General features: G+C 37.7%; 2 protein-coding genes and 1 pseudogene across 2 annotated transcripts; all 3 read right to left on the bottom strand.

Annotated features, from left to right (window-relative positions):
• Window positions 1-64: 64 nt before the first annotated feature.
• On the bottom strand, window positions 65-625 carry LOC145764289 (SCAN domain-containing protein 3 pseudogene; annotated as a pseudogene).
• A 10,955-nt stretch (window positions 626-11,580) lies between these two features.
• LOC145764290 (uncharacterized) lies at window positions 11,581-13,809 on the bottom strand. Its single transcript, XM_082575911.1, has one exon. It carries the CDS (start codon window positions 13,807-13,809, stop codon window positions 11,581-11,583), a length of 2,229 nt encoding a protein of 742 aa, XP_082432037.1.
• A 481-nt stretch (window positions 13,810-14,290) lies between these two features.
• On the bottom strand, window positions 14,291-18,459 carry LOC145764291 (uncharacterized). Its single transcript, XM_082575912.1, has one exon. It carries the CDS (start codon window positions 18,457-18,459, stop codon window positions 15,889-15,891), a length of 2,571 nt encoding a protein of 856 aa, XP_082432038.1. The 3' UTR covers window positions 14,291-15,888.
• Between the last annotated feature and the right edge of the window lie 8,100 nt (window positions 18,460-26,559).

Here is a 26,559-nt window from a genome sequence, read left to right on the forward strand (position 1 = left end):
AAAGAAACCTTTGCAGTGGCTCACTTAGTTCAAAAACTCTGTTCAGTGATTTTCCTCTGGTGAGTCACCTTACTTCTGTGTACAACAGAAGGCATTTGTGCTCGGCATCCATGTCCTCACATATCTGCTCAAACAGCCGAGTGTTCAGTGCATGCGCTTTTATAAGGTTGATCATTTTTACTACATCATTGAATACACTATGAAGCTCCGATGATATTTTTCGGCTAGCCAGCATTTCTCTGTGAATGAAACAATGAGTGGCCTCGCACTCTGGTGCGACCTCCTTAATTCGAGCAGTCAAACCAGACAGACGACCAATCATGGCTGCAGCCCCATCCGTACACAGACCGACACAAAAAGACCAGTTTAGTTTCCCTATGAAATATTCATTCAGAGCCTTCCACAGTTCGGAGGCTGTGGTTTTTTTTGGCAAATACAAAGCACATAAGATGTCCTCATGAACATCCTCTTCATAAAGATATCGAACAAAAACTAGCAGCACAGCTTTGTTTTCGATATCAGTAGATTCATCACACTGAATCGCAAACCATGGTGACTTCACCAACCGCTCTAACAGTTGAGCTTCAATGTCTATCGCCATGTCCTCAATACGTCTCGCAACCATAGCCGTACGAGCCAGGGGGGCAGGGGGGGCAGCCGCCCCCCCTGTTGTTTCAAAACGTTGCGAATTCGGGCAAAATTTTGCAATTATTCGGGCAAAAATTGCTATGTGAAAAGCTACAAAATTGCATGAATTAAGAAAAACTATAAATTAATATCTTTTACCTATCAAACTAAGTACAGCCTCTTATTTGCACAAGAAATGTGCCGCAAAATTTTCATTTGCCACACCCGTATTGATGTATTGTATTGCATGGTGATCAAACTGTAGTACGAAATGCATTTAACCAACTGCATCATGCCAATTTGGGCAGCCACCAAAGTATGTCTCTAATACTTTTGTGAAACTGCCCAAATCAAAACGCAAAATTTGCTATATATATAGCTAATTTTATTGATTTTCACAAATGCATCGTGTTGATTTGGGCAGCTGAAAACATGAAATTATTTGATGAAACTGATTAGTCTATTTATGCAAAGTTCTGCCCAAATTACCGTGAGGCAGTTTCCCCAAAATGAACAAATTCATTAATTTTTCCCATTTACATAACTGTATCATTTAGATTTGGGCAACAAAAAATATGAAATTATCTGATCATAGTCTATTTATAAAACTGCCCAAATTGGCATGATGCAGTTGCCTCGCATCAAAATTTACAAAGTCTTTAATTTTTTTCATAATATCTATAAATGCATCATCTTGATTCTGGGCAACTACAAAAAATATATGTATTTATATAAATGTGGTGAATACTTTTATAAAACAATTCGGGTGGAATAGTTACAGTACTTTTTCAACCATAAACAGACATAGCTAAGCAACAGCACAACATTTAACAAAAAAATGTTATACCTGTTAAAAGTAATGTTAAGGTGTTGCTTAGCTTTGTTTGGTTACTTTTATGAAAGGGTCTGCTGCTATTCGGCGAGTTCCCTATTCGGCAATAGCCTTTTTCGGCGAGTTCCCTATTCGGCGATTTTTTGAAAATCCAACGACGCCTTCTGCAAATCCGACGATTGAATATTATTCAATATTTAGACGTTGAATCAATGTCAATATGAACCGTTAGACTAATTGGGTTCTTTAAATCCTACGTCACCGTCTGTATGCAACCTTAGAATATGTTAGTTATTTTTGTCATCAAATTACCCAGCCTAGCCTAACTATATTTTTAGAAGTAGCGCTGCCAGACCTTTTTATTTTTTATACTAAAATTCGTATCATCAAAACTACTTTAATTAATTGAACAAAGTTTATTTGAAGTAGTATGTTTGTATTTTATTGCATTTAATTATAATTTCTCTATTGTTATGTACTTTTTTCTGCATCCGCATGGTCACCCTGAGCCGGTTTTATGCAATGTTTATTTTTCTGAGTCTTTTATGACATCTCAACTGAATATTTAAGTGGCGTTGTTTTATATTTGTTGTGTGTAAAACAATATTTATTACTCCTACCTACCATGCCAAAGTGCAGAAGCATCGAGCAATGCACAAGCAAGGTGTTTTCAAAGATGAATTCCGTTGTTCTATCTTGATTCCTTTGGTAAGAAATTCTAGCTAGCTGGTGATCAGTGGAGTAGCCAAGGGGGGTGGGTTGGGGTTGCGCCCCCCCCTTTTGGCAAGCGTGTGACGTCACGATATTGAGAATGATGCTTTCAGTCTATGCTTCTAAAACAAAATACAAAATTTGCATTATTTTAAATGAAACATGCAAAGAGCGAGTTTTGCATTACCAATCATTCAAATATCTCAGCCAGGAATTAGCAACAAGAAAACATAGAGACTTGTAGCTTCATTTCCGAAAAATGCCGAAGAAAACATGATCTTATCCTTTTGCTATGCCACCGGACAGCACCATTTTACAGGAATATTCATACCCACATTTTTGTTGAAAATACTCTCAGAATGCACCAAATTCAACGTAATTTTTCAAAAATTTCTGGGGGAGGTCCCCCAGACCCCCCACTGCTGGCTGTCGCCATAAGCGAAACACGCCGTCAACCCCCCCTCCTTTCAAAATTCCTGGCTACGCCACTGCTGGTGGTCTTATTATGCTAGTTTTTCACTGTTATCATACACCGCATACATTATATTTGGGCAATTTCTATAAAAGCGTGCACATTTGGGCAAATTTACGTTCTGCCCCCCCAAAATGGTTTGGTCTCGTACGGCTATGCTCGCAACAGTGCGCGCAGAAAGCGAAACCTGCGCTATCTTTTTAGCTGCCGATTCTCCTAAAACTTCACGGCAAATATCACTACACGCTGGTAAAATCATTTCTTCTCCGATAGTAAATGGTTTATTAGTCTTAGCAATGCGGTGAGACACCAAGTACGATGCTCTTAGTGCATTCGGCTTTGTTGATAAACCTGTCCTTAGTAATCGTTTTTCAGCTTCGTGATCACTTTTTCTTCTTTCAAAAAGTCCAAAGGTTTACCTTTTAGTTCGGGATGTTTTGTGTGCAAGTGCCGAATTAGTTTTGAGAGCTTCATAGCGTCGTTTGATAACTTGCTGTTACAAATTAGACAGAGCGGATAAGGTGTTTCGGAATCACAAGTTGAAATGAATCCGTACTTTACATAGGACGACTTATAATGGCGAATGAAAGAAGCCTTCCTTTTTTTGAGGTTGTAGATGTAGACCCCTCGTTTGCGACATCAGATTTTTCAAATACTGTTGGCCCACGGCCATTTCCAAAAAAAATCAACATAGATGTTTGTTTTGTACTCATTTTTCTCGGATAAATCTGTAATATTTTACCAATTAAGTTTCAGTAACAATTTCTTAGGTCCATCTAATTTACTGAGTGTCGGAATGAGGGTTAATTCACCGTACTACAACCAAAAACCAAATCCTAACCCCAACCCTTACTTAATTCTAACCCTAATTCCGAAAAATCGGATATTTCGATATTTTTCTTTCCGACGTTAAGTGTCGGAATTATGGGAATGTTACGGTCTACGGAAACCTAACACTAATCATAACGTTCACCATAAACCTAAATCTAATCCTCAGTCCTCACCCTAAGCTTACCCATAACTTCCTGATAAATTAGCTTTTATTCTAAATATTCCGATACTCCGACGCTCTTTAAATTAGTTGGACCCCAATTTCTGTAGCAGCTGCTTTGTTAAGTGTTATGCTGGTATTACAGTCTAGTCCTACCATAGTTTGACTTTATGAACTTTTAATCAATAGTCAAACTGCTACTCCCAAAAACTTCTGCACTCTATCTTCTAATTTCACACTCACAAATGAATGGTCAACGTAAAAGTTAAGTCACTCTTTTTGAAAATGAATCGCACAGTAACTGTTGTAAAATGGCACCTAGAGAAAAGTTACTATGACGTAATAACAGTATTGCTGCCTCGCCAGTCTCAACAAGCTCAAGAAAATGCACGTGGTAGAGGTTAGCAAGTTTAATGAAGAAAGGACGCCTCTACATGTGTATTGATTAAAAAGATTAATTTGAATTTTTATCAGTTAATCTTAGACCACTATAATAATTCTGAACGTTCACTTAATTTGTAAAAGTACATGAACTCTTCGCGGACCGGCTATGAACTCCTCGCGGACCGGCAGCGGTCCGCGGACCGGTGATTGCCGACCCCTGACTAGGCTACGTCATAAAATGGCGAGCGAATCATCACGATCTGCTTAGCTTAGTGACGTCAAACAGTTTCGAGTCGATGAGGAAAACAAACAAGTGCGAAACAAGGAAGAAATGGGACTTATTTCATTCTATTTCAGACAACACAACTTGCATTAGAATTTTTCCATTGTTTTCAAGCGTAGCCTAAGTCTGGTGTTTGCCTTTTCGATGTCGCTTAAACGCTCTCAACAAAAGCCTCGACCACGCAAATAGACCAAAAGATGGAGTAATCAGTCAATTATATATTTTACATTGCGTTATTACACTGCAAATTGCGCGGCACACAACACACAGCACCGGCACATTAATTGATCGAATCTTTATCCTCGGACTGGAAAAGCTTCTTGCAGAGCTTAATCCTGGCAGTTTCGCATACTTGTAAAATATAGAGGCTTTGAATCACTGACGCAGGCCCGGTCGCAAAATTTTTTTTCCCACGAGATTTCTGTATTTTGGTAAAAGTTTGTATTAAAACCGTGTGAATGCAACATTTTCTCGTTGGCACAGTTGGTTTAGTGGTTTCATCCTCTGCCTAGCGATCGTGAGAACGAGGGTTCGACGCCCGTCGACATTAAACTTTTTTTTTCTTTAAATTAATTTTTGCGGTGCACAAGAGCTTTTCAAAAAAAGTAGGGTTAGGGAAAGCTTATATTTTATTATCATTGCAGAATTTCATTGGCAAATAGTTATTTCGCAATCTGAATCAACTAATCTCTCAAAACACTTTCGGAAAATCTTACTTTTAGAGTGACTAGAATCAATGAGACAGAAATCTCGTGGGAAAAAAATTTTGTGGCCCGGTCACCGAGATTGACAGAGTGAAGTTTCCGATTGTTGAAGTCTTGTTGCCGGGAGAACTATTCCATCCATTAGAGCGGTGTCAAATCAACGTCCATTCGAGTGTCGTGCTGGTGCTCTCACCATTTGGCCACGCAATCGACAAGGTTTCAACTTTCAAGATCTTTAAATTAAAGCTGTAAGCACTGCACATTTGCAGTAAAAGATGGCCGCAGTTGTTCTCAACCTTTTTGTCTTGACGACCATTTTTATTGCCCTCAAATCGGTCGCGGACCCAAAAAAATGTATCTGAAATTTTAGCATCTCGCGTCTCCGAACGGAAAACAAATGTTTCCTCAGTTCCGAAACGACGCACTTAAAAGAATTTGCTAAACTCGTGACGCACTTTTGACGATTGATGACATTGACGAAGTTATGTTATGAGCTATATGTTGGCAGACAAGATCAAAAATCAGTAATCTATAGGCTATTCTGATTTAGCTCAATGTTTTTAAGTAATTTTTTCAAAAATTACTTGAGTATTATAATTAATTACCAATTAATTAATTCTTTAGGTTTACAACGAATTTCTCCCTTTTTTCATTCGTATCGGGCCAAAATTATTCTCCCAACGGCCCTGGGTGCACGAATAGAAAGAAGTGCACAGGGGTTCACCAAAAAAGCTACATGTGCTTGCGCATGATAGGACTTTTTAAGCAATTAAGCATCTACTTCGTCTGCTGTTAAATATATGAGCTGAAATCATCCAATGTTTCATCAGAAAAAAAACATATAAAAGCCAGCCCAGGGTGCTGATCAAGCAGATCAATAGTAACATCAATCACAACTTATAAAGGTGTAATTAGGCTATGGCATCATCAATTTTGCAGGGTGCGCGAAAGAAAACAAAGTTGAACAGTATAGCCTACTGACTTAAGCTACAAGATGCGTTTACGTAACATTAAACCAATGTTGAAAAAGCTTGCAAGCCGCGAAAAACCTGTTTGTTCTACTATGGGTCTGTAGTGATCTAGGCCATCACAAATATTTGATTTTAACCGTGTGGAATAGATCAAGTACCGGTACCCTACATCAATGTTCAAAAAAAAATGCTGAGGCTAGTGCCCGATTTGCCTCACATGGAACATTTAATGACTGACCTAACATGTTGATACACGTTGAACTTATTCAATTCAACATATAGCAACCAAACTGATGTAGGCTCATCGGCACAATTTATTTTTAAACCACAATTTTAATATATAGTATGGATCACTGCACACGAATGACAAAAATGTTCACACAACACAACGACCACAAAGTCAGAGAGATTTTCAATGTAACAATGATTCATGGCTTACCGTACCTGATAGTGCAGAAAGAATTTTTAATAAACATAATACAGAAACGGTCAGAACCAGAAATCGATTTGCAATCGAATTTTACAAATGAACACGATTGACAAAAATACACATTAATATTAGGCTTCAACAAAATGGTTGAAACGCTTGGTCAATCTAATCTAAAAACAAAAGAGCCCAAAATGTAGATAGGCTATTGAGCTCATGCACAAAAAACGTTTTGAAAAACTAGACAGTTTTCATTTTTAGTGCTATTCAATAAATTTCATCTTTTAATTGAAATTTGACTGATAGTCTAGTTTTCCGAACGTTTTCTGAACAAGAGTTTACCAATATTTGCATTCCAGGCTCCTTATTTTTTATTATTTGAACAAACTTATCAACTGTAAAATTTAGTCTTAGGCTACGTTATCATAATGGCAGGAAGTAGAAAGAGTCAATTAAATGATATCGGGGGTGCCCAAAGTGCGGCCAGCGAGAACAATATCTGTGGTCCTAGCCTAGCTTCATAATCTACATAAGTTATATCAAAGGATGAAGAAAACTTAGTTGTTATGGACAGATTTCCTATAGCCTACTTTTTTGGATTTTTGTAGTTGAAGCGACATGAATTCCAAAACCCATAGGCTAGCGTAGTCCAATGCACTGCAAAGGCATTTTAGCGTGCAAGACCAACAAATCAAACCAAATTTCAGAAAATAAATATCATTTCTACAGTAGCTAAAAATTTCGTTTTTTACTTTAATTTGTGCAAATTTCAAATTCTTGGCTACTTTTGAGCTTGTTTCCACTTGTAAATGCATTGGGCTACTTTTTAGTTGCGATTGGGCTGGAAATATAAAAAGTATCTGGTGATCTTGCCACTAATAGCTTGAGAGAACATAGCACATTACCTGACATCAATTTTTGATGTGTAATCTCGTTAAACACGTAGAAAAAGCAAAAAAAAAACGTAAACAATAAAACCTATTTTTAGTAGGAGAGCGGTTTGCTTAAGCAGGGTAATGGTCCGACAAAGCAGGAGAAATTGTACAAAAATCTATTTAGAATTGGAACCAGCGAAAAATTGTCGGATTAAACGGGGTTGACTATAACCTAAAACGTTTCATGATTGGTTACCCTACAATATACTCTGTTACACAACCTTAAAGCTTAGGCCGAATTTCAAGGGGAAAAAATGAGTGCAAAATTTAATGCAGCCCGCCGAATAGCGAAACTCGCGAATAGCGAAACGCGACCGGTGGCTACAAAACTTTAGGCACCCCTGATTTAAATCATCACTCCCAGCCTCATAGTGCTTCGATACCCGTCTTATTGCCAGCAAAAGCAATGAACAATACACCAGGCACTGTACTGTACTTAATTCAAAGGGTGGCACGTATTTTCTGGTTTGTTCAAGCATCAGCATGGCCACCTCGAGATGCGGCCTGATTTGTCACATTTTACAGATTTTGATTACAGCTACTGCTGGTGTTTGACTAACAGTTTCTGAGATGTTTTTACTTTTTGCTGTCTCCTAATGATATAAAACATTTTTGTTGCCTTGGGAAAGCAGTAGCAAATGAGAAAAACTAAGTTGAAAAACGCTGAATCAGACTGTTATTGAAAAATTAACAGTCTGACTAAAATCTTCGAAATCAAAATTTCTTTGTTTTTCAACATCCGAGGATGTTAAAATCTATTGTGTCATCTGGGGCAAACAGTAAAGAAAGCGTAAAAATATAATTTTTAGAAAAATTTACTTAAACATTTGCCCAAAGTTAGCAAAATCTGGAAATTTCTGCAAAATGTGACAAATCAGGCCGAATCTTTAGGTAGCCATGGTTCAAGCAAAAAATACTATAAATGTACAATGTGTGATTCATTTTACATTTGATCAGACACTTTGTCTTCCCGCCATATCGATTACGCCGTCAACGTGGACAAAACGACATATCACCAAAATACTTAAATTTGCTGGATGCTTGCTAATATTCTGAGATGACGTCACACGCTAATTGTCGTGACGTTGTTTCCGAATGGAATGAGCAAATGCATGGCAGGGAAATTTTACAAAATGATGAAACAGCTTAAAAAGAACAAAAACAATGATACATTACCAGGCTTAACGCAGCACAAGACGTGCAAGTAAAAAGGATTATATCAATCATGAATCTTGTAATTCAACCCTGAAAAACGATACGCTCCTTGGTGCAACAACGGGTGACTTAAAAAAGCTGTTTCTTCTGCTTTCAAGTCTGAAAAAGTAACATAAATTGCGCTGTGTCCTTGTTGGTAAAAGACTAATAGAGGATATGGCGTGACCTCGTGCACGTTGCGAATTGATCTAACAAGTGATTATAGACACGACTCTGGATAAACAGTGGTGTGCAACGCATGAACGAAAAAACAGCGTAACAGGGCAAAAACACAACCGTAGTTAGGTAACTTCAAACCTCTAGACTTAGAGCCTACTTCGTCCCACGAAACCACGCCGTTGATAGCTACGTGTATCATCAAATCAGCAAATTAGACAATCGTTGTCGTCAGCAACGAGAAGAATTATGTACTGTTACAGTTACACCAATGCTGTTGACACACAACATATTAAGCCCAATACATGTTTTTACAAGTTTTAAAGTATGGTATAATTGTAGCTTCTTTTCTAACTTCCCTGGAATATTCTTTTGTTCAGTCATATATTGCACTACCTATGTCAGGACTCAGGAAGGTTATTTCTAGGAAAACGATAAATAATACCAACATTAAATCACAGACTGTTGACGCAACAGCAATGTACATCTTTTTAACTGTACCCTGGTAAATTATGGTATGATACACAATAAAGAGTAGAACCAAAAAGAAAAAAGAAGCACGTTAGAAATCAGATCACACCCACAAAAGGTAACACGATGAGGATAAAGCACGAACTGTATAAAATAACCAACGTTTGAACTGAGATTGGAACTTGTATGCAAATTGTATTTTTTGTATTTGATTGGTCGCTTTGTTTGTGATAATGAGAACTGAAAAGTAAACCCAAACAGTGAAAGCGAGCCGTTTGACATCGCTTCAAGTTAAGTTGAAAAAAAATTCTCAAAACACCAATTTATTATCACGATTTTTAGCTGGCTAATCATTAGAATTACCGCTTAACTTTTCTACTTTTGCATGGTCATGTTAAAGCGATCTCTCATGAATGCAGTACAACAATAAAGACTAATGTAAAGTTTAACTTTAAAGCAAGCTTGTAAAAACATGCAGTGAATATCATGTCAAAAGAAATCACGAAAGCGTGCAACATTTGATACAAGCACCAAAAGCAACACCGTGGCGAATAGAAACGATACATTGTGGTTGTGTATTGTGGCCTATCAAGCCTAAAATAAGATCAAATAGAAAACATCCTATGTAAACTTGGTTAAATATAAACAAATAAATAAAACATTAACCACCAGTAAGTTGGTAAGCTAGACTCAAAATCACATCATTTCTGAAAAAGGTTTACTTTTAATGTGCGTACTACTAAGAATATGAGCAGATCAAATATCTGAATCTTACATGCAATCCATAACCCGAAAACAACAACTGCTGTACCACAGCGACCTTTATACACAGGCCATGCCAACGTGCAGCTTATTTGACTGAAGGTCGATCTGTTAGTAGCCAAAATTGCTAGAATTAGTTGATAGTTTGAGTATTAGTTAACAGATATTATACACTCTTGTGTATATTTTTGTATACTTGTGTATATTTATCTTGTGTATATATATTTTGTGTAATTTTGAGCTACTTTTGTGGTGTTACTTCCATACAAATAATGAACTAGATTTTGGCACTTGTGCTAGAAATCCAAAAAGCGTCTGGCAGCACTGCTAATAGGAAAAGATTTGTTATTTTTTTAAAGAAAATTTAGGAGCTTTACCGTAATTTGAGTGCAGTGATCACACTTCAGCAATTTGGATTCTCAAAACTATCAGTTCAAAGGAATATAAAGTAACATTGGCCTTCAGTTCGCACGTTGTCAAGACCTGTGTACGTGTGTAATGTATAAAGATCGCTATGTTCTGTACGGTACCCGGTCAATTGGTCGAAAGACATTTGGTCGACAGGACATTTGGTCGACAGACATTTGGTCGACAGGACGTTTGGTCGACAGACATTTGGTCGACAAGACATTTGGTCGACAGGACATTTGGTCGACAGACATTTGGTCGACAGGACGTTTGGTCGACAGACATTTGGTCGACAGGACATTTGGTCGACAGGACATTTAGTCGACAGAACGATTCATTTTAGGGTTAACTAACCCTAACCTAACCTAACACTAACCTAACCCTAATCCTAACCCTAACCCTAACCTAACCTAACCCTAACCCTAACCCTAACCTTAACCCTAACCTAACCCTAACTCTAACCCAAATGTCCTGTCGACCAAACGTCTTGTCGACCAAATGTCTGTCGACCAAATGTCTTGTCGACCAAATGTCTGTCGACCAAATGTCTTGTCGACCAAATGTCTTGTCGACCAAATGTCTTGTCGACCAAATGTCTTGTCGACCAAATGTCTGTCGACCAATTGTCTGTCGACCAAACGTCCTGTCGACCAAATGTCTGTCGACCAATTGACTGTCGACCAAATGTCTTTCGACCAATCGACCGGCCACCTTCTGTACCATATATGATAATAAGCTAAGTTACTTCAGTAGCAAACGTGAAGCTTAAAAGGTAAATTTATAAACGGAACTCAGTACAATAATCGAAGAAGGCAAGAAGGCTACAGTTTCAAAGCAATATAAGTCGAAAAAATATGCTGAAAGTAGAACTTAGGTCTTTACAAGGCCTGAACCACAACTTCGACTTGATAGTTTTTTGTAACACGGTTCGAGTGATTCATTGGGTTGAGTCATGTAAACCTCGCTTTTCAGTAGCAATACATTAATTCAACAGTCAACAATGTGAACTGTAAGTTGCTTCTTCATATCACTCTAGCTTATCGAAAGTGATATAGCATATAAGCTTAACATTACCAACTCTGCTGAAAGGAAGCGAACGTCAGTTTCCTCCTACAGTAAATACAGAAGTTACAACTCTCGTACAATTCCTGATTGTGTAAGCCAAACAGAATATCCTTATCCGTGTTATTTGCACGGTACGTTTCTGCATTGTGTTTTTGTTGTTTTATTGTTAAGCAATGTGAATACTGTTGCTATTAATTGCATCGATGAGGTCATGAGGGTCATTGACATAATCCACGGGCTCTAAGTATATTTCTGGATGATGTCTTTCAGGAAAAGGTAAGCGTAGGGAAGGGTCTGTACTCCATTGCGACTCATTTTCAGCACAACCACTGTCAAGTGCAACAGAGTTTGGTTGAAGAATTGCAGCTACTTCCTTGTTCAAATCCTCTGACATGGAAGTTTCCGAAATGACGTCCGCAGGAAAAGAATCGTGCCTCAAACTACATTCTTTTGAAGAAAAATAAGCGATTTCTGGGTGGCAGCTATCCTCTCCCCTTGATCCCTTTTGTGCGAATTCGTGCCAACAAAAATCAAGCAAGGTTTCATCTGATGGAGGGACAACATTCAGTGATCGTTGGACTATTTCATCATGATCTGACGTTAGAGACATATTTTGAAAATTTTCGCTGCTGTCATCTAAGTCGTTAAAGTTGTTCGTTAATTCACGCCAATTAGGAAACTGTTTCACAAAACATCCCATATCGTCAAGGGCGGCTTTCAAAAGTGGTCCTGCTTCATTTATATCTGGATTGTGATACGTGTCGTGACGTACTTTATTAACAAACGAAACCCCTCCGGGCGCATACACTTCCTGGTCAACAAGTCTAAAATACAATTCGTTGAAGTCACTCATTAGATTGAAAGTGCGAACAATATGACTGGAAATGTCTTTCACGGGTAGCCCTTCAATGTCACAGTATTCGAAGTAAGCAAAAAAGTATTTCCCTTCATTTTTCTTACTGAAAAAGTCACGATGGATATTCAGAACGACAGGAGTAAAAGTATCGTCAATAGCGCTGTGTGAGGTGTCCCTGCTGTTCCATCGTTCTGTGGCCCCAGGTGACCATACCACAATAATTTTGTCAGCCTTTCTCATGGACTTTTCCATCCATTGTATGCTATTTTCAGACACTTTACTCTCATCCCACAACTCAAATATGACGTGAAAACCGAGATCTCTCTGCAGGTATGTCGCAAACTTCACAACTACATTTTTGTGTTTGGGGTGATCATTGACAAAAACCAAATAAACAACACGTGCTTTTGTACTGGGTGCAGCAGAATGGACGTTGACTTCACTCGCAGGTAGAAGAACCGCGTTGCAATCGGATTGTTGTTGTTGTATGGTTTCATAAGCTTGCTTTGTATCATCACATAAATCTTTCCTATCTTTGCGCATACGAAACAAGACTACGGTCACTAAAGTTACAATGACAGCTACCACTGAAACTATAATCATAAAGGAAATATTGAACGGGTCTTCAAACGGGCAAGACTTAAAACTAAATTTGTCTGTAGCTACCCAACGGTCAGTGCTAGAACCCCGAACTTCAAGTGTATATGTCACTGTTTTATTAAAGAGTTGTGTGGGTATTAAGAAGACCATAGAAGAATTTGTAAAAGAGTTGGGACAATAGAAAAACTGAATGCAAGTCGTATTCTCTTCATTTATCGGACAAAGATTAAATTTTGCAAATTCCCCATACTCTTTTGGTACATTGTAAAAAAAAGATATTGAGCTATTCTCACAGTGCACAGCTGACACCTTCACTTGAAATTGTCTCCAAACTATGCAATCATGAACAAAATACAGCTCTTTATGAGAACAATCCGGAACAGCAATGACAGCCCGCAATGACTTGGTTGAAGTGAATGACGAAACAAGAGTGACAGATGTAACAAATCTATCTCCGGGTGATACATGAGTAGAATTCGTACCACCATAGCAATCGTAATAAAATTCGGCTAAAACGTGGCTATAGAATTCTAGCTCTGTATGCAAACAGAAAAAAACTTTTTCACAGTATTTTTCAGGCAACGATGCATCAAAAATCGATATTTCAAATCCGTGGATGTGTTGTAGAGATCTGTCATGGCTGAACTTAAACGAAATATTTAGTACAATGATCGTGTAGTTATCAGAAGGATGTGTTAACAAGTTCCACTTTGTAAATACAAACTTGAGTTCATTGAGAGGCCGTTCGGTTTGTTTGCTGCTGCATTGTTTGTTTTTTACCGAGCATGAAATTGAATTGTTGGTTCCTTTCATGTCCACCACTCCTGGTACAGTGGTGTTGCAAGTTCTTCTGCATTGTAATGAATCTGATAAGACATGAAGAGCAGCGGAAGCAAAGAAAGGATATATCACAAAAAACAGGACGACACAGGCTCGCATGTCTGAAAATGAAGCAACGTGTAAAAAAAACGTGAATAAAATTTATAACTATCTACAAATATCATTGAATTTTCCGGTGCAGTAAAATTTTCTATTATTGTAACTGCAAAACAGAGAATTTCGTAATGACCATTGACCGTACGACTATATTAAAAAAATTTGAAAGTGAAAAAGTAAACCAAGTTGGTGAAAATTTATGCTTTTATATCTGTTTAACTCAAAAAGCACAATTTAACAAATTTTTGTAAGCCTACAGAAATTTTAACACTTCAAATGTGACTACAGTTCGCTTTCAAATCTTCTCCACACTGAAAACCAATTAATACATTACACTGTACCTTAAATATATATATTTGAAACCAGTAACTTTGTTTTACATTTTGCTTCCAGGTCTTCATCGAAGTAAAGTATCACACCTAAAGCGTATGAACCAAACTAATCCATGTTATCTGGAAATAACAGTTTTGCAACGTTAAATTACAATAAAAATGCATAATCAATTCGAATGAAAAACACATAACTAAAAATTTCATCAGTTGCAATATGGAGTTCATTTTGGTGAAGGTAAGACAATGTTCACAATGCAAGAAATCGAGTATTCTGCCAAGTAATGTTCGAGTAAAAAGTAGTTGGAAGGTCATGATTTTAAAATGAGAAATTAACACTGCTGCTTCAAATAAAAAATCCGCCGTTACACTTAAAACTTTCGATTTACGATAAACCATCCCATAACATAGCCTACCACCCCATTAATAGATCGGAACACATATTAAACGTCACATCGATTAGAGTTCACTAAGACGTTGGCTAACAATCACGAAATTTTTAGTACGGTAAGACAACAAATTTACAAAGTTCTCTAATAAACGACATGCAGTATTGCAGTAGTCCAACTAAGCTATTGAGGAGTTAAAAAATTAGAAATTCCCTAGGTTTTGAAGAGAGAATATTGAATTGCAGCAGACGTTTTGTTTACAGTTTTACACGATTCTGACAGACAATCACATTTTAAGAACGCTAGCAAACCAAACAATGTTTGTCGTCTGCAATAATTTGCCAGTACCAATGACATTGATTAAATGTTAAGATTTTACTGGCCCGTCGTACTTTTCAACTCACAAAAAAGTTTCAGCCGTCATAATCCATAAGCCGACATAACAAAAACTACACAATCTCACAACTTCGTATCAAATTTTTATCCATAAATTATTGGCATGGATACAATAACAAGTATGATTGTACAGAAATTGAACTTTATGCATAATACGTAATAAGTGCTGAAGTAACAGAAACAACGCAACGTGTGCATTGTGCTGATAGCCGGGAAGAACGCCCCTCTCTTCACATCTCACAACCATTGTTACTGGTTTGACATGCACAATGCTTAATGACAACAAATGCACAGTATTCAAAATGACAAAGATGGGATCAAACAATATGAACTTAGAATATGAGCATGCGGATGACAAAATTCTTTACATATTATATTCGTATTTAAAAAATTATTTGGAAATCAAACTGTTATTTGGAGTTTCACCAATTGAAAAGACAAGAATCACAGTACCCCAACAGTACACACTACCTATCAAACATTACTTCGAAAAAAAACATGGATAAGCTGCACAGCAATTCTTTGTAGAAATTAAATCGATAAAAATCTTACCACTAATAGAATAAGTTACATAAGTAACTTAATAAAGTACCGGTAATATTGCTTTTTTTTAAGGACAACAACTATATGCTCAAACATTGGCCTCACCTACACAAAACATCAGCAATTTGGCATTACGAGCAATGAGCATTTGGAAATTGCTAAAAACTGGCTTTTTAATGCAAAGCATTATGTTGGTAACAGCCAACTTGAAATTAGTTAACAATCTGTAAACAACTAAATTTCATCAAAAAATATCTGTTCAAATCATTTGCAACGCATTTTATCAACCCCTGTTGTTACAAAACGGCATTATAAATATAATCTACATTTATTAACAAACTGATCACAAATTGGACTAGCAACTTAATAAATGAATATTAGTATTACTATATGTACAAGCAGTCATTGAAAGGCAAGATACTAGGCTAGCATACATTTGAGGACAAGTTGTTGATGGCCGCAAGGCAATCCATAGCATCTGACACCATGTCTATGGGAGCAAGTTGCAAAGATGGTTGATTTTTTGTGTATGCATGATTTTGTTGTAAATCTAGTTTAAATTGGGGATCTTTACTCATGAATGAGGCCTTGGGCATTGAGGAATGTTTCACAAGCTTGTCTAAAAGTTCTCCTGGATGTTGAGCATTAGAGATTGATGGAGAAGTGTTTGTTGAAAACCCACTATCATAATCTGAATCATATCCAGAGTGCTCATTCTGCTCAATCAGCAAGTGAGTATCCGAAAGCACTGCTTTACTTTGCGTAGGATCCAATTCATGACATAAATAGATTACAGTGTCTGGCATTTCTTGTTCAACTGGCTTGTGGGATGTAGATGGTTTCTTACCATCTGGATAATTTGGATTTTTTGCACAAGTAACAAAGCTGTCAAAGCCAGAATCTTGAACAAATGCACCACAGCCACCATGCAATCTTTTAACAAAGACGTCAGATGAGTCAGAGAGTAACAATTCAGCAACTGCAGCTGTCTCTCTTTCACACGTATTTGATGGTTCTGATGCCATTCTATTCACATTAATTCCGTTTTGTTGCTTTTGATTGAATTCCAACAAAGACGATTGCATTTGATAGCCAGAACAAGAAAAATCACTTACAGAACTTTTTGGTCTATTAAAATCATTTGGATGTTTTGGTGCCATGTTCGATAGGACCATGGCATTTGAAATTTCTTCATTTATGATAGCACGAGTATTAATTTTAGCATGTGGATGTTTTAACACAGAAGATGTGCCAATGGGTTTTGGTGGTATCAAGTCTAAGTGAGTTGTCAATATTTCTGTGTCAGCAACAATGCGTGGAAGATCAGGCACAGATATTGTTTTGTGTTGCTCCAAATACCATTCCGGATTTTCTTTAACGTAAACACACATTTCACAAATTGACTTCTCAAGAGTTGGGCCAAATTTATTGATGTTGGGATCAAAGTAATGGTCAAATGCAATCTCATCTCTCCTCATTATCGCACCAGGCATGTACATTTCAATTCCTTTTAGCCGAAAATACAATTCTTCAAATTGTTTCATGAGCTTAAAATGAAAAACTGGTGATTCTTTGAAAACAATTGGAATGTCATCTACCGTGCAATAGTCAAAATATCCGAAGTAGTATTTTCCAATATTTCTATCTCTAAAAATATCTTTCTTGATACGCTTCAAAACAGGTGTAAACAAATCTTGCTCTACGGAGTCTAAACCATTGTATCTTTGCCATCTTCTACACGCTCCAGGAGACCAAATGACTATGACCTTATCAGCTTTTGTCAAACTGTCTTCCATCCATGTTGCCGGGTCTGCATATATTTCTTCTGTTTGGAACAATTCTGATGTCACATTAAACTCCAAATCTCCATGAAGAAAGTTAGCAAAATCTAAAACTGTTTTTTTATGTTTTGGATGATCATCGACAAAAATAATGAAAACATCAACGCGTTGCCTCCATTTTTCTTCAATTTCACCAAGTATTTTTGCAAATTTTGTCTCTTGTGCTTTGTTATGTTTAATTTTATTGTGATTGCCCTCATCTTTTCTAATCCATAGCCTGATTTGCATAACATCCCATTTCAAGCAACATCCAGCGACAAAAATAACCAAAATGATAAAAGCCAGCAATGGCAAAAGAACAACAACTGCAAGAGAAGGTGAACTGTCACCAGAAGGAATGCATTCAGTGAAGTTGAACATTTTTGTTCTTCGAAAGTTTATCTTTGTAGATACCACCGCTATAGAATAATTTCCATGAAGGCTATACTTTTCTGGCAGTACTGCAACAACTTTTGCTTGAGACGATTCAAAAGCTATTTCTTGAGCAGTATGAGGTGTTGCATCTGGATATTTCAATGAGTTTAGCAATGCATAACCTTTTCCAAAAAATGAAGGAAGATTATAGTAAAATTCTACAGAACGATTTTTGCAAGAAATATTCCCCAAAGACAAAACAAACTGATCTCTTTGCTTGCATTCATAAACATCTTTAAACCTTGAATCATCACACGATGGAATGGATATTTCTATCTTCAAAGCATTATCTGGTAAATTACCATAAGAACGAGGAAGGCTTTCAATCAATATAGAAACTGGTTCACTTTTGGAAACAATTGATGGAGTAAACTGTAATTTTGAAGATAATCCAAAACAATCATAGAAAAAAGTGGATAAGACATGCTGTTTGAAGTTGAGGGTTTTATTAAAGCAGAAGTATATAGACTGAAAATTATAACCTTGGTGGGGAAAACTTTTTGGGCCGAGGACAGAGATTGCATATCCATGTAAAGATTTAATAGATGCAACCTGAGTTGGATGCCAAGAAAAGTTTAAGGCTATTTTCTTAAAACCTCTGTGTTTCAAATCATCGACTAGATACCATTCTGGATCTTTTGGGATCCGTTTGGGAGCCCCTGCAATTGGAAGAAACTTGTCCTGCTTTTCAAAACCATTACAAATCCGAGTCTGAATGGTGCATGGAACAAGATGATACATGTTCAATTCTTCATCCGTATCTCTGCTAGTAGTGGAACAATCCTGGCTACATTGTTGTTGGCAATTAATCAGATGACAGCATATAAAAAGAAGCACAATATGAAGGTAGCATTTCATTTTAAGCATATTCACATTAATAGTAGATGACAATATCTGTAACACAATCATAACAGGCTATGAGTTACAAACACACTATTAAAATCACACAGATCTTTGTTACAGTCTTTCCCAGGTGACACAATGGGTTTCAACAGCATCAAGCATTGAAAACAAAAACAATTTGATTCATAAAATTTCAGTTCGACTGTTAGCCACTTGCTAAGAGTCTGATTGAACATTTTTCAACTTACGTTTTTTCATTTTTACTGCTTCCCCAAGGCAACAAAAGTTTTTCATCATTACGAATCAGCAAAAAGCGAAAAAAGCTTAGAATTACAGTCAGACAGCGGCAATAGAGGCGGACATTGACAAATGCAATCTATTTTGTCCCCTGAACACTTTTTCCTCGATTTTGTCCCCTGAAAAAATCGAAAGGTAAAATAGAACAAAGCCGAAGTCGCTGGGTCCGGAGTTTCCGCAAACATTTTAAAATTTTCTTCTTGAATTAATCATTGAATTTGTATGGGCCACCACAATATAAGAGAGATTTTTTCTTTGTAATTTTGTCTAAAAATGTTAGTTGGAAGTGAATAGATCATTGCAATGTGGCAGCTCGTGATCATTTGTAATGGAGGGGCTACAATCTTAATTCGATTTGTATATTGACCGGTAATGATCCTAAGAGTTTTAAAATATACCGCATGCAGGAAAAATCGATAAACTGTTAAGTACCGTAGCCTACACCCTACAACTTAGCTTTAAAACACTGTCTTTAACCTACGTTGTGTTACCAATGCTACTACAGCTAGAAAATTCGAATGCAATTGCGCCCCTCTGTCTTGCTTCTTTCCTGTTGCCATAGACTATGTCACGTCGTCACAATGAGCAAAAGTCATTCATAGGGCTATCATGCAATACAGCCCACAATTCAGGTTTTTATTGAAAAAACAACGCAATTTCGAATAGCGAAAGAAGGAAAACATAGTTAGAGTAAGCTAAACCACAATAATAAAACTGCAGTCTAGCATTGAAGAAAGTGAAGTTCGGTTAATTATGAAATGTTTGCGGCAACTCTGACCAGCGACTTCGGCTTTTTGAAACATTTGCAAAAACTCTGAACAGCGACTTGTAGGTGCTGATAGCACTGGTTAACACAACTTTTCTTGCATGGAGTTTTTCAATGGATTTAAGGTAATTTGGGGGCGCTGAATCCGAATCTGGTGTTAGTTTTTGCTCATTACATAACGTTTTTGAGATATGCAAACTTTTTTTAAATTGATATTTTTATCGATTTAAGTTATAAAATTTATGTTGCGTTTAAGCACCTGTAGCCGAAATGGAATAATGTTTGCCATGGGAGGCAGCTGTTCCCTTAAGAATGCTTTTCCAAAACTATTTTTGTGATTACACCCTTTTCGATCATTATTGATTGCAGTATACAAACACTAAATAAATGCAATACATTTGAAAAAGTACAATTTGAAGCATTGTGCTTATCACAGGTAAGGCACCACCGAAAAGCTTATTTTTTCTTAGTTATTTGTCTTTCTCACATAATTGAATTTGCAGATTTAAACTAAACATATGCAAGAAAAGGTAATGCTGTCACCTAAAAACCATTTGCATAGTGTTGCAAAAATCCAAAGCATCTCTTGGTACAAACAAACGCAGTTGTAACGTGTACCATGTAAACCCTACACAGGCACGCTAAGACATAAAAAATTTCCTTTTTGTAGCTGATCTCTTATGAACTGCATCAGGGACATCTTTCATCAAACCCCAGCAGTAATCTGCCATCATGTTGCAGTTCCATCGACCTTGGTAACGCTCTTCCATCACATTGATGTTCTGATGGAAACGCTCGCTCTCTTACGTCGCCAAGGTTCTCTGGAAACTCGCTCAGGTGGCTGTGCAAGTAGTGAACTTTAATGCTCATCCGACTCCCAAGTTCGTGCAGGCTGATGAGAAGCTCCTGCACCATCTCTCTGTAATTGTCAGCTTTCTTATTCCCAAGGAAGTTATGAACCACATTAGCAAATGCATTCCAAGCTCGAGCCTCAATGGTGGCCATGGTAGTCACGAAGTGCTGGTCCTTGAGCAACGTTCTAATTTGAGACCCATCAAATATCCCTTCTTTTTTTTCTCATAGCTAAGGCCAGGAGATTTTGAGCATATGTAGCCAAAACAGTCCCCAGAACGATCAAGTGCTTTGACAAACTGCTTCATTAGTCAAGTTTGATGTGTAATGGTGGTAGAGTGATCTTTTCCCGATCAACCAGCGGGTTGTTTATGATATTCTTATCTCCAGGTGTCATCGTATTTCTTGGTGGCCATTCTTTTCTTACCCAATGTTCTTCGTTGGCTCTACTATTCCAATAGCATAAAAAGCAAGGATACTTTGTGTGACTTCCTTGTTGTCCCAATAAGAAATTCACCATTTTAAGATCCACGCAGATCAACCACTGGTGATTGCAGTATTTTAATCTTTCTAGCACAACCTTGATGTTTGCGTAGTTCTCCTTCAGGGAGACAGAGTGTCCTATAGGTATGGATCCATACTTGTTCCCATTATGGAGCAAGACACATTTTAGGCTTCTTTTCGAGCTATGTCTCCAGTCACTTGAATGATATGCAGGTAAACCCATAGAAAGAAGAAGCCCCTCAACATCTGTGCAGTGAACAAGTTGACTGTTTGAGTGGAAGTACTTTCTCAATTTGGCCTCTCTGTCCCGATAAAATGAAACGCTTGTACTGATTTTGAGAAGATGTTTCTCCTGTAGCCTGGAAGCCAGCAGTTAGCAGATTGCTTTGGCAAATTTAAATCTCGGATAAGATTGTTTAATTCTGGCTGGCTATACAGAGAAATTCAATCAGCATCCCATGCCTCATGTGCTTTATCCTCTTCTTCTCCATAAGAACTGGATGAAGGCGTGGAAGAAGTCAACTCATCAGAGTCTGGGAGATCGGTGAAAATGGGTACGGGTATTTCATCACTGTGGGAAACCGGTCGCATAGCAGATGGTATGCTGGGGTATTGCAAGTGATGCTTGTTTTTCTTAAGAAATCCCTTGACGTTTACAAGGCAGAAGTAGCAGTCATCTACGTGGTTTTGCGGTTCTCTCCAAACCATTGGCACACCAAATTTGAGTTTGCATTTTTTTCTTGAGACCGGGACCTCAGTGTTTAGACACAAGTTGTGCAGACTTGATGAGGCACCCAATTTTTGTCCTGGTCACCAAGTGGTACTCCGAAATAAGCAAGGTATACTCTTTTGATGTTACATCTTTGAGTTTGTAAAGTGAAGCAACCACAGATATATATAACAGAAAATATCAGGGTCATTGCAACACTTCCTTCGCTTGGAAATCATAGCTTAGTGGCCTGTGTGTGGTGTCAAACTCGTGAGTGTATGAGCAACTTTTACGTAATTCATCAATATACAACATGTAGATTGCAAAAAAACGTGATGTGATGGAGTAAATCTGAGCTCAGATTCGGATTCAGCACCCCAAAATTACCCTAAATCATTTCTCAATGCCCATGCAAAAAAAAAAATTTTTGTTGACCAGTGATAGCTAACGATCAAAAAGCTGAAAGAGTAGCCTATCAGTTCACATTAGAAAATTACACTGCAATCAACTCTAATGTAATTAAAGTTAATAATTAATTTCATTCGGTTTAGTGGTAATAATATAACTGCAGTCTAGCAATGAGAGGTGAAATGTTTGCGGCAACTCTGACGGAGCTGGTATACAAGTCCCCCACCCCTTGGTAACTCATGACAAAGACAGGACTCAACCAAACATATAGGGTAAAACTACTTTACCTTTGCTTTACTGTTCACACACTTCAATCCACATGTTTTGGTCAATTCCTCTTTGTCATAAGTTGCCAAGGGGGGGGGGGGACTTGTATACCAGCTCCAATTTTTTCAGGGTATGAAGTGTTCACTGTTCAGGGTACGAAATAAGTTGCACCCGGCATCAACTACCGTACTCTAAAAGTAGAGCACTATTGCTACTGCGACAATATGCCAAAAGAGCAGCGCCGCTACTGTACTTGCTGCCAGTCTATGAAAAGTGATATAGTGGATTGGCGGTACCCCTACTTGGACCAAGAGTACGGTAGTAGGCCTACACGCTACTTCTATGTAGAGCTCGACCGATATATTGGTCAGCCGATCTGTATCGGCCGATATCAGGTGTAGCCGATATATTGTATCGGCTATTTTTCGCCGATAAACATCGGCCAGCAAAAGCACACTCAAAACCAGCGCCTTTAGAAGAAACACAAGTTGCTCAAACGTACTTGCATAGCATGAACAATTGTTGCGAGACTATAATTTGCCGCCCATTCTAGTGCGCGCATCTAGAAAATGTTAATACTGTATCCCTTAGCTTCCATTCAAGCAGAAAAACATTCGAGTTTTACGTTGCTTTAACGATTGATGACATTGAATCAGTGTAACAAAGGTGAATTTTTTGCTAAGTAAGAATCGATAGGGGTACCGGTGTACTTCTACACTAACCACGCACGACTTATTTCAAGTCTTACGTCACAATGTCTAGCTTTGATCTCCGAGTGATATTGATAAGGCAAGGTTCGTTACAAAATTAGATCATACGAGTAGGCTATCACAGCAAAATGCAGCAAAATTTGTCAAGTTTTGGTATTACAGTAAGAAAGAAAAGGCCCAGGGAAAATTAACTTTCGCTCACATGACATGCAAAAATAAACCCAAAGAAAAAAGCCTAGTGAAACTTTGCACAGAAGAAAATAGTAGCGTCATTGTAAAAGTTTCGTGCCCAGAGCTTTGTGAAGCCACACGACCTTGTTCGGTGGAAGTTAATCAGTTATGCGGCGTATTAAGCAGCTACAAGGCGCTTTGACTCTTCAAGCGCACGTCGTTGGTCCGATGAAAGCCTGTCAGAGTGACTTCGCTGAAATTTTAAAAAGCCCTCTAAACCGTAGCTATAGTTCTCAAATGGTGAAGAATTATCAAGATAAAGTGATTAAGCATGACGATCGACACTAAAACTAGTATGTCCGCCGTGAGACTTAATTTGTCCACCGTGAGACTTAATTTGTCCGCCGAGATAGCTGCTCAGACCAGACACGTTTGTCTGCCGTCAACAAAAACGAATTCCGAGGCCTGGATGCGTTTCTGGTGTCAGAAATAGGCACAGCACGTGGCTATGATTTAGACCGGTTTTGCTGTGTGAACATTGAGAGAATAAATATCAATTACAGCAACCAATGCAGGCCTCAAAATTTGTACTTTTTTCCGGCGGTCAAGCATGTCCTACCAGACTGGCCCTTTCAGCGGACATTTAATATCTCAACCGGACATATTTTTTGTTTATTTCTATCTCTAGAAATTCTATTTCTATCAGTATCAGCGTGAATAAGGTCGCCACATTCGCCTAAGCACGTGCGGAACCCAGCTGAGACTTGCTTCTCTGTGACGTTTCTTTTTAACAAACGATCAATGTAACGCAATAATCTTCATTGTTAAAATTAGAATACATATCCTGCCGAAAAGTTCAGACAACTTTATTTCAAGGCAACATTGCAAGGCGTTGAAACGATGTAAAAATGGCTACTTTTGCCATCAGCTCGTTAACCACGCCACTCTAATGTGATCTTTAAAGCAATTGCCTGTACTATTATTGTTTCAGCTCGGTAGTTGTTTGCGTTAAACAAACAATTGTAACAATTCAAATTAAAAATATATTTTTGCTGCATTAGCTCTATTTTTGTCAAGAATTTTGCGGCGGTCATTTAAGACCGCCCAATGAGTCAACTTCGGCAGACATTTGAGGTCATTCCGGAGGTCATGACCGCAGGATATTTCGTGGCCTGCAATGCATAAACTTTCTTGGACTGATTTGTTGCTTAATAACTTTGTTGGTAACAAATTTTTCGTAGTTGATATATATCGGCCGATATATATCGGTATCGGCCTAAAAATTTCATAAATATCGGTATCGGCCTGAAAAAGTGATATCAGTCGAGCTCTACCGACCATAACTTCTATGCACTACTTTTGTCTAAAACTGACAGTAAAAAACCCGTTAAAATGTTTAAATGTTAACACCAAGTTAAAATGACCTTGAAAACGAATGATATCATGTTTCAGGACCTAACCATATTCGTCTACACTGCCATTGCAAATTCAAATTGCAATGTAATTGAAAATGAAAACCAGGGTTGTCAGACAGCTTTTGAGAAAAAGAGCCAAACAATGTCGAAAAAAGGGCCAAACTGGGTAAAAAACAGCCAAATTATTCCATAACGTTAATAACGTTGTTAATAATACATATTTATTTATTTGGATTTTGTTTCAGACACAAGTAGAATTGGTCCATAGGATACAAACACATAAAGAAAACAAAATACAACACCACACAGAGAACGAGTAGCAGCTATCAATACTACACAAATATTAACCACAAGTTTCAGGCTGGAGAGCACGATGCTGGAAGAAAGCAGGTTGATAATAACACTCGGAATTCATCAAATGCTGAATCCACGTATTCAATGTGTTAAAGCAGCGATCAGTAAATTGATATATGAGGCATTCCATTATAATTCAACAAATCCAAATAACCACTAAGTCTTCAATTTTGATGACTAAAGCATATGTCATAGTATGCGAAAAATGCATCTCAGCAAAAAAAAAATTTTGAAAATTGGACAAGTGGTTTTCGAGATATCGCGTTCTGAAGTTTTGTGGCTGTCACTAGGTGGCGCTGTTGATGTTCCCAATGTTTTTTGATTTTAGGGTTATATTTGAGGTAGAAAGTTGGTTGAAGTGTCTATTCCACCATTTTTCATGATGCAGAATTCAAAAATGATGTCAATTTCAGTCTACAAGAATTACCTAAGCCAGTGGTTCCCAACCGGGGGGAATTCCCCACTAGGGGGAAATTTTGCAGTTTTCAGGGGAGAATTTGGTTTTAGGATTGTAAACCGTTTTAAGCCTAGTAAGTTGGCCAAGACTAGAGCGTTAAGGAGGAAATTATTATTAGATTAACGCCAGATTATTATTCAAGCCACTGTGCAGTGCACTGACATGGATGCAGACCATCACGTAGGCCTACTTGTGTTTCATTCAAATACTCGATGGCTTTCTAGACAAAACGTAACCAAGCGAGTGCTTGAGCTCAAAGACTAGTTTAAATTATTTTTTGATCCTTTAAATAAAATTGGAATTTGTTTCATTGCTGAATGATGACAGATGGATTAGATTCCTTGCTTATTTGGTTCATATGTTCAGTCCATTGAATAAACTAAATCTGAAAATGTAAGGAAAAAACACCAATATAATGGTGTTTATTCAATCGCCATCTCCGTTCAAAGCAGATTGCGCATCAACATGGGTTATCTGTATCCATGAGTCATTGACATATGGATACCATGTGATCGTGAATTCACAAACTGTAGGCTACTGCTTCCTTCTGGCTCAAGGCAGGTTGGAAGAGAGCAATTGATTTATGTCACTGTCATTAGGAGATTGTCTTAAGGTACTAGAAGGCTCTGCTGTCCTGGTCGCGGGAGGACTACGTTTTGTCTGGCCTCTACCTTTCGACCACCCTGGCTTAAGTGGCCCTTCCGAGAGCAGATGACAGTACCGTACCGCTCAGAATCATTTAAAGATGCTTTGGAAGCTTTCACCAGCAAGCTTGATAATTGAAGGAGAAAAGTTAGAATGAACAATTGAACATGTCACTATGTTTAAAGAATTATCATCGGTACTGGTTGTTGACGGCAAAGAACAAGTTCTTCCAGAGTTGGAAAAGAATTGATTTTGCAACATCCCACAGCAGCATTAGAACTAGAATTCATTCAATATTTTCCTGAAATTTATGATGATGATCTTGATTTAAAAAAAATTCATTCCCATTGTTGATGGAAAAACTTCCCGATGCATGGCAGGATGAATTTTTAGAACTCAAAACGGATTCTTGCAAGAGACTTATTCTGAGAAAAATCAATCAC

This window comes from Aplidium turbinatum, chromosome 2, assembly GCF_918807975.1.
Source record: "Aplidium turbinatum chromosome 2, kaAplTurb1.1, whole genome shotgun sequence".
In the NCBI taxonomy this organism is placed as follows: Eukaryota; Metazoa; Chordata; class Ascidiacea; order Aplousobranchia; family Polyclinidae; genus Aplidium; species Aplidium turbinatum.